This window comes from Hyla sarda, chromosome 12 (genome assembly GCF_029499605.1).
Source record: "Hyla sarda isolate aHylSar1 chromosome 12, aHylSar1.hap1, whole genome shotgun sequence".
NCBI classification, from domain to species: Eukaryota; Metazoa; Chordata; class Amphibia; order Anura; family Hylidae; genus Hyla; species Hyla sarda.
Window position 1 is genome coordinate 56,970,294 of NC_079200.1, and position 13,912 is coordinate 56,984,205.

Consider the following 13,912-nt stretch of genomic DNA (forward strand, 5'->3'; position numbering starts at 1 on the left):
CGACCAATATCGCCCCTCCCCCGCCCTCACCTGTGTCGGACCATGAGCGGGGGTCCATAGCAAGCAACAAGCGTGTGCCCGGCTTCCTGTCATGCCCGTACACTCTGGAAACTGTCTCTATGTTTCTGGAGGATTGAAAGTCCTCCAGAACCATAGAGAGAGTTACCAGAGTGTAGGAGCATGACAGGAAGCCGGGCACACGCTTGTTGCTCAGTGTGTGATGGACCCTCCTGTACATGGCGCCCCCCTCTCCGCATAACGCGCTCCCCCCGGTAATGACAGGACACAGCTGCGAGGAGCAGTGAGGAGGCGGCGTATCCCCACTGGAGCCACGGCTGTAAGGAGAGGTAAGAGCCACGTGCCTCCCTGCTGCAGGGAGAATATGCAGCAGGGAGGCGGCCAGTGTGTGAGTCCAGGGAGCCAATGCGCAGCCCTGGATTTCACTGTGCTCGCTCTCGCCTGTTTGATTGACAGGCGGGAGCGAGCACCGCAGTGACTGAATTTCGACTCATTTGCCAGGCTCAAATGAGACGAAATTCTGTAGTGACGTCACTGCCGAATGCATTCGGCCTCTAGGAGGGCGACCCCTAGTGGCCGAATTTTAAAGTGATTTTAAACTGGTTTAAAATCACTTTTTTTTATTAAACTATATTAGAGATATGTTGTAGTACTTAAGTACTACAACATATAAATTTTTTGATTTCATGACAGTGCCCATTTAAGTGGTTAATAGCAACCTCTTATGGCAGGGCTTCCATTGAATCCTCCTGTGCTGTAAACAATCTGAGCAAACATTGAGGTGCTCAACTCCCAGAAAGACACACAACACAATAATAATGTCCAATGAATAGGAAGAAAAGAAGAGTGGCACTCACCAGGTTCAGATGCGATGGGTTTTGTCTTTAATATAAGTTCAATATGCAGTACAATACATTAAACGCAGGAGAGCGTGGATGCCGGTAGTTCCAGTGGAGTGACTGCTGTTTTGTACGTTAGGCATACTTCCTGGTACGCCTAGTGTACAATACAGCTGTCACCCTGCATCTGTGCTCTCTTGTTTTTAATATTTTGTATACCGCACTTTTATTCTAAACTAAACCCATCGCATCCGAAGCTGGTGAGTAGCACTCTTCTTTTCTTCCTATTTACATCACTAATTGACATACTGCGCTTTAAGACCATATTCACACAGTGGCCCTGATTTACTAAGAGAGGAGTGTAGGTTTTGTTGTGCTTTTTGCTGCTCCGACCTTTTTTTCCCATAGTACTTACTAATTTACTCTGCTTTCGGAAACTTGATACATGCTTTAAAGTGTCCGGTTTTCTTCCCAGAGAATTCACGATTTTTAGAGTGGTTTTCAGAAAAGACGAGTGATTTTGGATGAAATGTAGGGAAACGCCCCTTTTCCCGAAAACCACGCCCATTTTGTAGGTTTTTTTTTTCACTCTGAGTGTTTCAGATTCTGTCGGGTTTCTTCTGTTGCACATTCTGTCGCATGGTCCATGCGACAGAATTTAGGCGCACAACCCGACAAAAAGAGTCAGGATGCTGTTAGTAAATCAGGGCCAGTGTGTTTTGCAGCTCATAAATACACTTGTTTTACAAGCAAAATTAACCTCAAATTTTTATGTTTTTTTTGGAACATTTTAATGCCTGTTTCTGTTTTATGGAGCTTTTGTGAGTGTTTTTTGCCATCTCTTAGGGCATTTAATATGAATCAGGTTTTTGTTATGTACAAAAAACAGATTAAACAAATCAGCAAAGGAAAAAAATATGAACATTATTCGGTTGTAAAACTGTCCATAGCAATAGTTATTTTTATGGTTTCTTTAATTACAAACATTAAATTAAACTACATGTCAACTGTCAGGTGTTTTCCCATTGAATTCAATGCAATTAAACAGTAAAAAGTAAACTAAATGTAAAATAAATGTTTTTGAGAATGTTTTACACCTCAAAATAAACTCCAAAAACTATGTGCAAGCTTTGCTATTAGGCTATGTTCACAAGGTGGAAAGTCCGCTTAGAAACGTATGTGCAGACATTCCATAGACAGCGCATAGACAGTGCATATCCGACCGGTCCTAGGACTGCTCAGATATGCACTGTCTTATAGACGGCAATGCATTTCCTTGCGCAATCCACAAAAACATTGCACATGTTCAATTTTTTACAGAATGACGGAATCTGGAGTTCCGCGTCAGATGTTGCCGCGGAAACTCTGAAATCAATAGGATTCTGCTGTTGCAGAATGCCCGTGCTGAAAATTCATGCGGAATTGCGCTCGGACATTCCCACGTTTGGACATAGCCTAAGGGTGCATGCACACCACGTTTTTGCAATACAGTTGCCGTATCAGGTTTTTGATGAAAAACAAATTCCTCAAAACCTGACTAAACTGTATCAAAACGTGTGTAGAAATTTTAACCCATATACGGTTGAACACTGTATACAGTTTGAAAAATTATGTCCGGTTGCATCCATTTTTTTAAGAAAAAAAACGTATACGTTTTTGAATTTTCACTCCAATTTGAATAAAGTTTCACTTGTTTGATTGAAATTCCAAGAAAAAAACTGTGCAAAGTCAAAAAACGTATGGGGAAAACCGGATGTAACCGTACGCACATACAGTTCTGTACGGTTCCCATTGACTCCCATGTTAAAAAAAACAAAAAAAAAAACGTATACGGTTTAATACAGTTTTTCACCCGGACCAAAAAACATGGTAGACTATGGTTTTGGGTACAGGTAAAAAAACGGACAAAACCGTATAAGACTCAAAATGGACTAAACCAGATGATGCGTTTGACATACGGTTTACAATGTTAAGTCAACACAGTCTATACAGTCTATACAGTTCCATACGTTTTTTTACTTGAAACCGTAAACGGAAACTGTATCGCAAAAATGTTTTGTGCATGCACCCTAAGGGTGCGTTCCCACAGGGCGTATACGCAGCGTATTTGACGCTGCGCAAATTTTACGACAGCAGTGGGAAATACGCTGCGTATCCCTTGCTCACTATACACACAGGGCTTTCCGGCGGCAGCCCTATGTGTGTAGTGAGTTTTGGAGGCGGAGGCGCGCGTCACAGACACGCCGGCACACGGCCCCGCCTCCAAAACTCACTACACACATAGGGCTGCCGCCGGAAAGCCCTGTGTGTATAGCGAGCAAGGGATACGCAGCGTATTTCCCGCTGCTGCCGTAAAATTTGCGCAGCGTCAAATACGCTGCGTATACGCCCTGTGGGAACGCACCCTAAATCTGTTTCTGCGCTGAATACCTTTGCAGCAGGTGGATGAGATTTTTTTTATCTCACCGTGAAATTTTCGTGCAAATATCTGCATTTAAAATCTTCAGCAGTTTCGCCATGTGTGAACTTACCCTTAAGTCACTCATGTCATACAGCATATGCATCAGTCCTGCAGCCTCCCCCCCCCCCCCCCCCCCCCCTCCATGCTACATAATAATTTACTACCTCCAGGACACTTCCAAAATTTGCATAACCGGCTACTTTTCTCATTTTGGTGGGGGTGGGTGAGTCCTTCTGAGATGGATACAGAGAGTCACACACAAACGAAAAGAATGTCTGTGGAGGTGTAAGGTTGCAGAAGAACCTGACTGTGGTGTTGGTCTCTTCCCTTGACTTGGCTGGATTTCCACTTGATCATGGAGGCGATTGCTGGGAAAGTTCTTGTGGTAAGGGAAATAATCTAATCCAAAATGTCATAATAATGCTAAATATGATCGGATTATTGTTGTTTTTTTTAGTCACTGTTTATACCTCTCCAGCTGGTGCACTACAACTCTCAGGAGGGCACGCTAAGGGTTGTAGTTTTATATCAGCTGAGAGTTGTAGAGCAGTGTTTCCCAACCAGGGGGCCTCCAGCTGTTGCAAAACTACAACTCCCAGCATGCCCGGACAGCCGAAGGCTGGGAGTTGTAGTTTTGCAACAGCTGGAGGCACCCTGGTTGGGAAACATTGTTGGAGAGACATAGCGACTAGATTGGAGGCCATGTGCTATCATAGGAATTATGGCATCTGTATGGTCGCACCCGACATAGACAATCATCATAACCATTGATGTATAAATTGTATCATTCTGGCATTTAGAGATGTAGCAGAGCTGATCCCCCCCTCATAACCTAGCATTGGGGGATATTTATCAAAGGATTTAGACTGTTTTTTTTCCCATCTAAATTTGTCGCACAGAAAGTCGCAGTCTAAATATGTGCGACTTTTCTGCGACTTTTGCTTTAGAGGATTTTTAGAACATGATGCATTCTAGTCTATTTTAGACGGAAATGCATTGGAAAATGCATCGGTGCTGAATTTATCAAAAGCGACTTTTCTGCGACAAGTCGCATCGTCTGAAAGTACGCCGAAATGTCAGACCATGTTGGAGCAGGTTTAAATACAGTCTAAAGCATAGATCCTGAAGTCTATGCGCAGAATTTATCAAGAGACTTTTGATAAATTAGGCGCAGAATAGACCGTCCTAACCCTCCGCAGTTTGGTCTATATTGATGCGGGACATAGACAACTTTGATAAATATCCCCCATTGTGTCTAAAAATCTACCTGCAGCCCTATGTAAACCCAGAAAATGCAATATCCTAAACTGTACCAAGTGACAAACTCATTTGTTCTGTGTTTAAGGGTTCTTTTTTTTACAGATGTAGCAGAGGTGATTTCGTTTTTTAAGGGGCTGCATTGTCTGTACAGGGGTATCTTGATAGTTTTATTTATGGTACACAAATTATAAGACAAATACGGAATCATGAGATGTCAATCCAATGGCTGCACTAAATATATAAATGTGCAGCTCTATGGGATGGCAATGTCTGTAGGTTCCCCAACCACCCTATATAAAGCATAAGTAACCTATGTATGTGTTCTCACCATACTCTGCACCAAGTGACAAACTCTGCTGTACTATCCATAGATATACATACAGATGTAGCAGAGCTAGATTTCTTTTTTCCACACATTGGGGGAGATTTATCAAAGCCTGTGCAAAGGAAAAGCTGCCCAGTTGCCCATAGCAACCAATCAGATCATTACTTTCATTTTGCAGAGGCCTTGTTGAAAATGAAAGAAGCGATCTGATTGGTTGCTATGGGCAACTGGGCAACTTTTCCTCTGGACAGGTTTTGATAAATCTCCCCCATTGTTTGTACAAAGCGGTAACTCGGGTTACTGCAAAACACGAATGCAATATCCTGATGACAAACTCAGTTATTCATACAGATGTTTATATAAAGAACATAAGCTGAATTTTGCAATGAAAACTTGTGGTGTCCCGGTACCGTATTTCATACGTTACCTTGTGGTGAGGTCACCAAAGACAGAGTCCCTAGGAACATTGGGGGTCCTCTACCTTAGCTAGTCCCTCGTCACCCCATAGTTAGTTAATATGTATGTAAATAAATATGGCTATTAAAGATTCCTACCTTGTTCGCGTCGCAGGACCTGCGGGTTATGTGACTTAGTTCAGAACTCTATGGTTTGCTGAAGGACCTTTGGTGGTTCTCATGTCACGTGTTCACCCACAATACAATGTAACGGTGAGTGACAGTTGTTATGGACCAATCCAAAACAGCCAGCCCCTGCCCATATAAGGGAGCTGCGCCATCTTGATCGCTCTCTTGGGTTGCTGACTCTGGATGAGGTAGGACCTCCGCAACTTCCAAAGACAAGAACTAGGCCCAAAGCCTTGCGGCCGCAGCCTATGCTAGAGACTATTAGACTTTACAATTCCCCGTTATCTCTGCAAGATCACTGGACCTAAACGCTCCCCTAAATCCAGCGGATCTATGCTACAGAGTCTACGAGAAGCTACATTAAGCTTATCTGATCCCAACCAACTGTCAATCGCTGCCCAGTTATAAATGGACTTTGTTATCTGGACTGTTATTGATATTGCCTGCTTCAGAAATTCTTCAGTAAAAGTTCCTGCAAGTTTTAAGTTCAACAGTGGTTGTGGACAATCTAATTATTACGCATGCACCTATCGCTTTTGGGAAGGGTGGCGATAGGCCCAGCAACATTAGAGTTTAACCCCCACCCTGGCGTCACGAGTGACAAGGGTTAACAGTGCCCTTTCAGTATCTAGAACAGCAACACCCCAACTAACCTACACCCCACAAGGCTTTTCCACACAGTTCCTCACCACAAACTCTTGGGGGGAGATTTATCAAAACCTGTGCAGAGGAAAAGTTGCCCAGTTGCCCATAGCAACCAATCAGATCGCTTCTTTCATTTTTAACAAGGCCTCTGCAAAATGAAAGAAGCCATCTGATTGGTTGCTATGGGCAACTCAGCAAGTTTTCCTCTGGACAAGTTTTGATAAATCTCCCGTAGATTTACCTACAGCCCTATGTAAAACCACAAACCGTAAGAATGCGATCTCACATGGCTGAGCTGCCCTAGGTGTGGTGGGGAGGGGGTTAAAATTAGCAATTGCACTCAGGCCCTGGTGCCAAAAGGTACTCAAAGGCCCCTCTACAAAATTAAGACACCAGTATTAGAGATGAGCGAACTTACAGTAAATTCTATTCGTCACAAACTTCTCGGCTCGGCAGTTGATAACTTATCCTGCGTAAATTAGTTCAGCCTTCAGGTTCTCCGGTGGGCTGGAAAAGGTGGATACATTCCTAGGAAAGAGTCTCCTAGGACTGTATCCACCTTTTCCAGCCCACGGGAGCACCTGAAAGCTGAACTAATTTATGCAGGAAAAGTCATCAACTGCCGAGCCGAGAAGTTTGTGACGAATCGCATTTACTGTAAGTTCGCTCATCTCTAACCAGTATCATAAATGGAATATGTTGCATATTTTAAGAACTCTATATAATTGTAGTCGAGCTGAATTTGTCACTTTTTTTCTATGCACCAAACCACAAACTCAGCTCTACTACATCACTATGTTCACAAATGACCGAACTAACATTTAAAGTACATTGGATGCATTAATATATTGCATGAAATGTCAGGATTATGGCTTTGATGTTCTGCACCCTGGATTTGGGGGATGGGGTCAGTTGTGTTGTGAATGGAGATGAATAGCAGAGCCTGTAAATCCAAAGGTTATATTAGAATTGCTCCACTTAAGTGTCCTCCGCCAGACAAGAGCATACAACCCTAATCCTTGTGTTATTCTACTAGAATGAATCATTCACCTATGTAAAATAAGCTCTAACCAATCACCCGCACTACAGACAGGTGTAGCAGAGCTCAGTTTGTCATCTGCAAGAGACTAAGGTCCGAGTCCCACTAATAGATCAACAATTGGGCCCCCACCTACCATGTGCATTTATAATTCTAGTGCCATTCGTGTATGCCAGTGGCCTGCAAACTGTGGCCCTCCAGCTGTTGCAAAACTACAACTCCCAGCATGCCCGGACAGCCGTTGGCTGTCCGGGCATGCTGGGAGTTGTAGTTTTGCAACAGCTGGTGATCCACAGTTTGGGAACCACTGATCTATATGCTATTGGGCCCTATGAGCCCCCTCAGGAGCCATGTATGACAGCTACCTCTGCTGCTGGGCGTGGTATTAAAGGGGTACTTCGCCCCTAGACATCTTATTCCCTATTCGAAGGATATACTGTAGGATAAGACGTCTGATCATGGGGGTCCTGCAGCTGGGACCCCCGCAATCTCTGTGCCGGCGGTGAGGGTCATGATGTCACTACCACGCCCCTCATGACGTCACGACCATGCCCCCTCCTATCGACTTGCATTGAGGGGCGTGGTCGTGACATCACGACCCCCACCGCTGGCACAGAGATTGCGGGGGTCGCAGCTGCGGGACCCCAAAGATCAGACATCTTATCCTATATCCTTTGGATAGGGAATAAGATGTCTAGGGGCGAAGTACCCCTTTAATACCACGCCCAGCAGCAGAGGTAGCTGTCATACATGGCTCCTGAAGGGGCTCATAGGGCCCAATAGCATATAGATCAGTGGTTCCCAAACTGTGGATCACCAGCTGTTGCAAAACTACAACTCCCAGCATGCCCGGACAGCCAACGGCTGGCCGCCAACACAGAGATTGCGGCACGATCAGGCATCTTATCCTATATCCTTTGTGATGTCACCACGACCCCCACCGCCCGCTACAAGCGTTCAGAACAAAATGTTCCGAACGAAAGGGCAGCGGAGTACCCATTCTATATGAGAATATCTACAATTTTCTAGCATACTTTATTGCACTTCATTCCCATCTCTGCTTGCTGTCAGTGAATGGGTGTCTACATGTAAAGGCTAAAAACTGGTAGGGGTACTCTGATGCAAATTTTTTTTTCAAATCAGCTGATGCCAGAAAGTTAAACAGATTTGTAAATTACTTCTATTAAAAATCATTACCCTTCCAGTACTTATCAGCTGCTGTGTGCTCCACAGGAAGTTGTGCAGTTCTGCTGACACCCCTGTCCGTGTCAGGAACTGTCTGGAGCAGGAGAGGTTTGCTATGGGGATTTGCTCCTACTCTGGATAATTCCAGACATGGACAACCTCTATAGAGAGCACTGTGGTCAGACTGGAAATAACTATACAACTTCCTCTGGAACATACAGCAGCTGACAAGTACTGGAAGGATTAATATTTTTAATAGAAGTAATTTACAAATCTGTTAAACTTTCTAGCACCAGTTGATTTGAAAAAAAATAGTTTTCCACCAGAGTACCCCTTTAAAAACCTGTCTTAGCTCTCATAGATGCAGATTGTGTTACAGCGGGTTAAAGCTGTTTCTGGTCAATAAAATGTTTATGAAAACTTGACAGAAATATACTATTTAGGAACAGTAGCAAATGTAGCCCAAAAGCAAAACTCAGGACACAGCAAATAATAAAATGGAAATTACTAATATAAATAAAAATCCCTACATTAGCTTGGAAATAAAAAGGATAGTTGTCATTAATATTTCTTGGATTTTATTTCCTTTATATTTCCACTTTTGTTTAAAATTTATAAAAATAAAGTTTAATACAAAACAAATAGAAAAGAAAAAACAAAAAAACAAAGCAAGCATTCAAAGAATGAGAGAATCTTCTAGGTTGCTATAGGCAGATTATCGTATTTTTCGCCGTATAAGGCGCACTTTTTCTTTGGGGGGAAAAAGTCGGTGCGTCTTATACGGCGAATACACCCCTATCGCGGCGGTCCCTGCGGCCATCAACGGCCGGGACCCGCGGCTAATAGAGGACATCACCGATCGCGGTGATGCCCTGTATTAACCCTTCAGATGCGGCGATCAAAGCTGACCACCGCGTCTGAAGGGAAAGTGACTCTAAGGGTGGGTTCACACTACGTTTTCTCCCATACGGGAGCGCATACGGCAGGGGGGAGCTAAAACCTCGCGCTCCCGTATGCCACCGTATGCGCTCCCGTATGTCATTCATTTCAATGAGCCGGCCGGAGTGAAACGTTCGGTCCGGTCGGCTCATTTTTGCGCCATATGCGCTTTTACAGTTTTAGGTCCGGTTGTAAAAGCGCATACGGCGCAAAAATTAGCCGACCGGACCGAACGTTTCACTCCGGCCGGCTCATTGAAATGAATGACATACGGGAGCGCATACGGTGACATACGGGAGCGTGAGGTTTTAGCTCCCCCCTGCCGTATGCGCTCCCGTATGGGAGAAAATGTAGTGTGAACCCAGCCTAACCCGGCTGTTCAGGACCGCCGCGGTGAAATAGCTGGGTTAGTGCTTTCAGGACACCGGGAGGGACCTTACCTGGCTCCTTGGTGTCTTCTCTGTTCAGGGATCCCCTGTATGGCCGGCGCTCTCCTTCCTCGTCATCACGTCATCGCATACGTGCGTCGGCGTGCGTAACGATGTGATGGCGGCGACGGAGAGCGAGGATACCCGGCCGGCAGCAGACACGTTCCGGAGCGACGGGGACACGGCGACAGCGATGAAGCAACATCCAGGGCAGGGGTGACGGGTCCGGAGCGGCAGGGACACGTGAGTATTATCTCCTATGCAGTGGTCTTCAATCTGCGGACCTCCAGATGTTGCAAAACTACAACTCCCAGCATGCTCGGACAGCCAACGGCTGTCCGGGCATGCTGGGAGTTGTAGTTTTGCAACATCTGGAGGTACGCAGGTTGAAGACCACTGTTGGGTTCAAAATCTTTATTTTTTTAGATTTTGCACTTATAAATTGGGTGCGTCTTATACGCCGGTGCGTCCTATAGGGCGGAAAATACGGTATTACAATGTCGTGAAATACCAAAGGCTGTTATGGGAAAACCATGGGGAACACAAAGATCCATATGGTGATACAAGGCCATAAAGGACAGGTGCATAAAAGAAAAGGACTTGACACAGGAAGGCATAGAATTGAGGAACAGGCAACTGGCCATGTGTGGGGACTTCATCCAGGAGGACCATACACTATCATACTTATCTAGGACATCCTTAGGTAGGAAGAAAATTTGTTATGCATCTAGGAGCGAGAAGAAAAAAAAAAGGTTAGTAGCCAGGATGCTGCCTGTCACGTGACATCATGCAACAGGACGCTATGTGACGTCATGACAAAGGAAAAGAAAGGCAAAAAAACACAGAGGGGGCTCCCTGGTGTAGTATGTCAGGAACCAATGAACCCTTCACCACACCTATTGTGCTGGACTTACCTTGTCAAGTTGTGCTATGTGATAGGCACAACTCTATGGAAAGCATAGATTTAGTATAAATGGGCCGTGGATGAGCGATGATTTCAGTAAACCACAAAATGACTCTTAGGTCACCACAACTGCAATGAGCATAGGTTTATTCGGTATGTAAAATAATGCACAACGCGTTTCGGTGATCTCTCTCCAGCCTTCCTCAGGTCCAAAAACTGTTTATTTCTGGTGTCCTGCTCTCGGCATAGCACATGTTTTGCTAAGAGCAGGACACCAGGAATGATTTGTTTTTTGGACCTGCGGAAGGCGCGAGAGGGTGCTGAAATGAATTGTCCATTGTTTTACATACCGAATAAACCTATGCTCATTGCAGTTGTGGTGACCTAAGGCTAGGTTCAGACTACGGAATTTCCGCCTGCAATTTTGCTTTGAAATTGCAGGCGGAAATTCTGCTTTCTAAAATGTATAGTGTAGTGAGTGATTTTCCGTTCACAAATTCACACTTCGGAATTTGTGAAGCGGAATTTGTAAACGGACAATCCGCTTGGAAATTTTCGCCTGAAGAAAGGCGGTGCTCTTTCTTCAGGCGGAAATCCGCGCGGTACACATTGCAGTCTATTGGAGACTGCAGTGTCCGCGCGTTCCTAACGCCGACTGATTCAGCCGGCGTTGGCCGCACTCGGAATCTCCGGGCGGAAAACTAGCCTAAGAGTTGTTTTGTGGGATACTAAAATCAGTGCTCATCCTATGCTCGTTGCAACTGTGAGAGGTTTTATTGACAACAGCGCTCATCCAGGACCTATTTTTTTCCCATCCATTTATCTATGAGACATCTCCTCCCCTGCGTATCACAGACAGTACTGTCCCCACATCTCCGCCCCTGTGTGCCAGATATTAATGTCCTTTTATCTCCCCCTGTGTGTCACCTCAGCTATGTTCACACTACGGAATGTCAGCACTAGGATCGCACGGGATTGCGCCGTCTCATAGGCGGCTATACATTCCATGCGGAGTCTGCAAAAAGAATGAACACGTTCATTCTTTCTGAAGACAGGGAATTCAGAATTTCCATGCCGGAAACATCTGGCACAGAAATTCCATTGTGTGCACAGCGCAGCAGAATCCCACTTAATTCAACAGGACTCTGCTGCAGCAGAATTTCCGTGCAGAATTCCAAGCAGAATTCCACACGGAAATTCCAAGGTGTGAACATAGCCTCAAAGTCATTACTGTTCTCTCATCTGCCCCATATGCCATTATTGTCCTCTAATTTTTCCCCTGTGTATCAGTTATTTCTGTTCCCTCATCTGCCCCCTGGGTGTCACAGTCATTACTGCTCCCTCATTTTCCCCTGTGTGACAGACAATACTGTCCCCTCATCATTCCCCCCTGTGTGTCACAGTCATAAGTATCTTGTCATGATGGGAGATCAGTGCAGGAATGGACACGAAGGTAAGTGAAAGTTTTTTTTATTAAAGATGGACAATCCTTATTGGGCAGACAAAAACCTGAGCACCACCACGAAATTCAGAGACGCCATGGTGACCTGAGATTTGTCAAGCCCTGATTTATGGGATATTATGAGAGGGAGCAGAAACTTTTATAGTCAATGGCACACAGAAAACACACTTTCGGGGTCAAGGGAATTTATGACGTCATCGAGATAGCACATTACCTTAGCCCAGTAGACCTGTATATAAGGGCATTTGGACTGAATTCCCTCCATTAGGGTGAATACATAGGCACTGGATGTTTTTCATGCAGATCTGTCACAAATATGCATAAAAGCCTCCGGGAACCTCCGTGTTTCCGGGACTGGGGATGTGACGTCACGCCACGCCCCCTCCATTCATGTCTATGGGAGGGGGCGTGACGGCCATCACGCCCCCTCCCATAGACATGAATGGAGGGGGCATGGCGTGACATCACGTCCCCAGTCCCGGAAACCCGGAGGTTTCCAAAACTGGAGATTCAGCACCCGCATAGAATGCGGGTGCTGCAGGGAGATCGCGGGGGGTCTCAGCCGCGAGGCCCCCCCCCCTCCCGCGATCAGACATCTTATCCCCTATCCTTTGGATAGGGGATAAAATGTTTTTGCCCGGAATACCCCTTAAAGTCCTGCCCTAGCCACAGGCCCACTGGTGCCCAATGGCAAATACCCTGGACATAAAATATGAAGAAAAGCAATAAAGAGATTTATCAGTAGTGTTGTAGAATGCATGAGACACACCCACACACTTACTACACATACACTCTGATGTAGGTATACACCTATGTACACTAGAGCCCACATCTGACAATGCAGCCATACTGGTCCCTGGGCTTCCATTACACACTCCATTGACATCCTACAACACTACACTTCACAGCATTATTTACTGATGCCCCAAGGGCTACAGGAGCCACAGAAGTTTTTTTTTGTAAATTCCATAGAGAAAATATATAATATGATGACTATAGAGAAGTCTATGTGACACTATGTTCTACAAGGTAAGGGGAATGAAAAGTATTCTCATGACTGTGTAATAGGATAGTCTAAAAATGTAGAGCTAAAGAAATACTAGAGACAGGTTATCAATTCTGAAGATATATCTAAGATAGATAAATATGATATAGATAGATATCAAATAGATAGATAGGAGATAGATATATAGATAGGTGATAGAAAAATAGATAGATAGGAGATAGGAAAATACCGTAGATAGATAGTTACATAGATTAATAATTGAATATATATATATCTGTTGATCTGTCCATCATTCTACCATATATAAACCTCTCTCACATCACAGGTAAATAGGTATGCAATAGAAAAATATATTATGTCGGATTGATAGACTGTACCAACATGTTTAACCCGTTAAAGACCAAGCATTTTTCTGTTTTTTCACTTTCGTTTTTTCCTCTTCACCTTTTAAAAATCATAACCCTTTTAATTTTGCACTTAAAAATCCATATGATGGCTTATTTTTTTGTGCCACCAATTCTACTTTGCAATGAAACCAGTCATTTTACCCCCAAATCTACAGCGAAACAGGGGAAAAAAATCATTGTGCGACAAAATTGAAGAAAAAACACAATTTTGTAAATTTTGGGGGCTTCCGTTCATACGCAGTGCATTTTTCGGTAAAAATGAAACTTTATCTTTATTCTGTAGGTCCGTATGATTAAAATGATACCCTACTTATATAGGTTTGATTTCGTCATACTTTTGGAAAAACTTACTTTGGAACTTTTTTGCGCGTACGCCATTGACCTTGCGGTTTAATTAATATATTTTTATA

The 13,912-nt window shown here is 44.3% G+C and overlaps 1 protein-coding gene and 1 long non-coding RNA gene across 4 annotated transcripts in view; one reads left to right on the top strand and one right to left on the bottom strand.

Moving 5' to 3' along the window:
* The window catches only part of LOC130296236 (uncharacterized), a 122,912-nt gene extending 116,745 nt beyond the window's left edge, over window positions 1-6,167 (bottom strand). For 2 of the 3 annotated variants that reach the window (XR_008849165.1, XR_008849163.1), the window contains exon 1: window positions 4,907-5,029. This is a non-coding gene — a long non-coding RNA (uncharacterized LOC130296236). Of the gene's footprint in view, window positions 1-4,906; window positions 5,030-5,457 lie in introns of those variants that run through there. The other variant, XR_008849164.1, reaches the window with a different exon arrangement.
* LOC130296235 (cadherin-like protein 26) overlaps window positions 3,609-13,912 on the top strand; it is a 173,329-nt gene continuing 163,025 nt past the window's right edge. Inside the window, exon 1 of the mRNA XM_056547570.1 lies at window positions 3,609-3,703. Coding sequence (XP_056403545.1) covers window positions 3,674-3,703 — 30 coding nt within the window. The 5' untranslated portion in view covers window positions 3,609-3,673. The remainder of the gene's footprint in view (window positions 3,704-13,912) is intronic.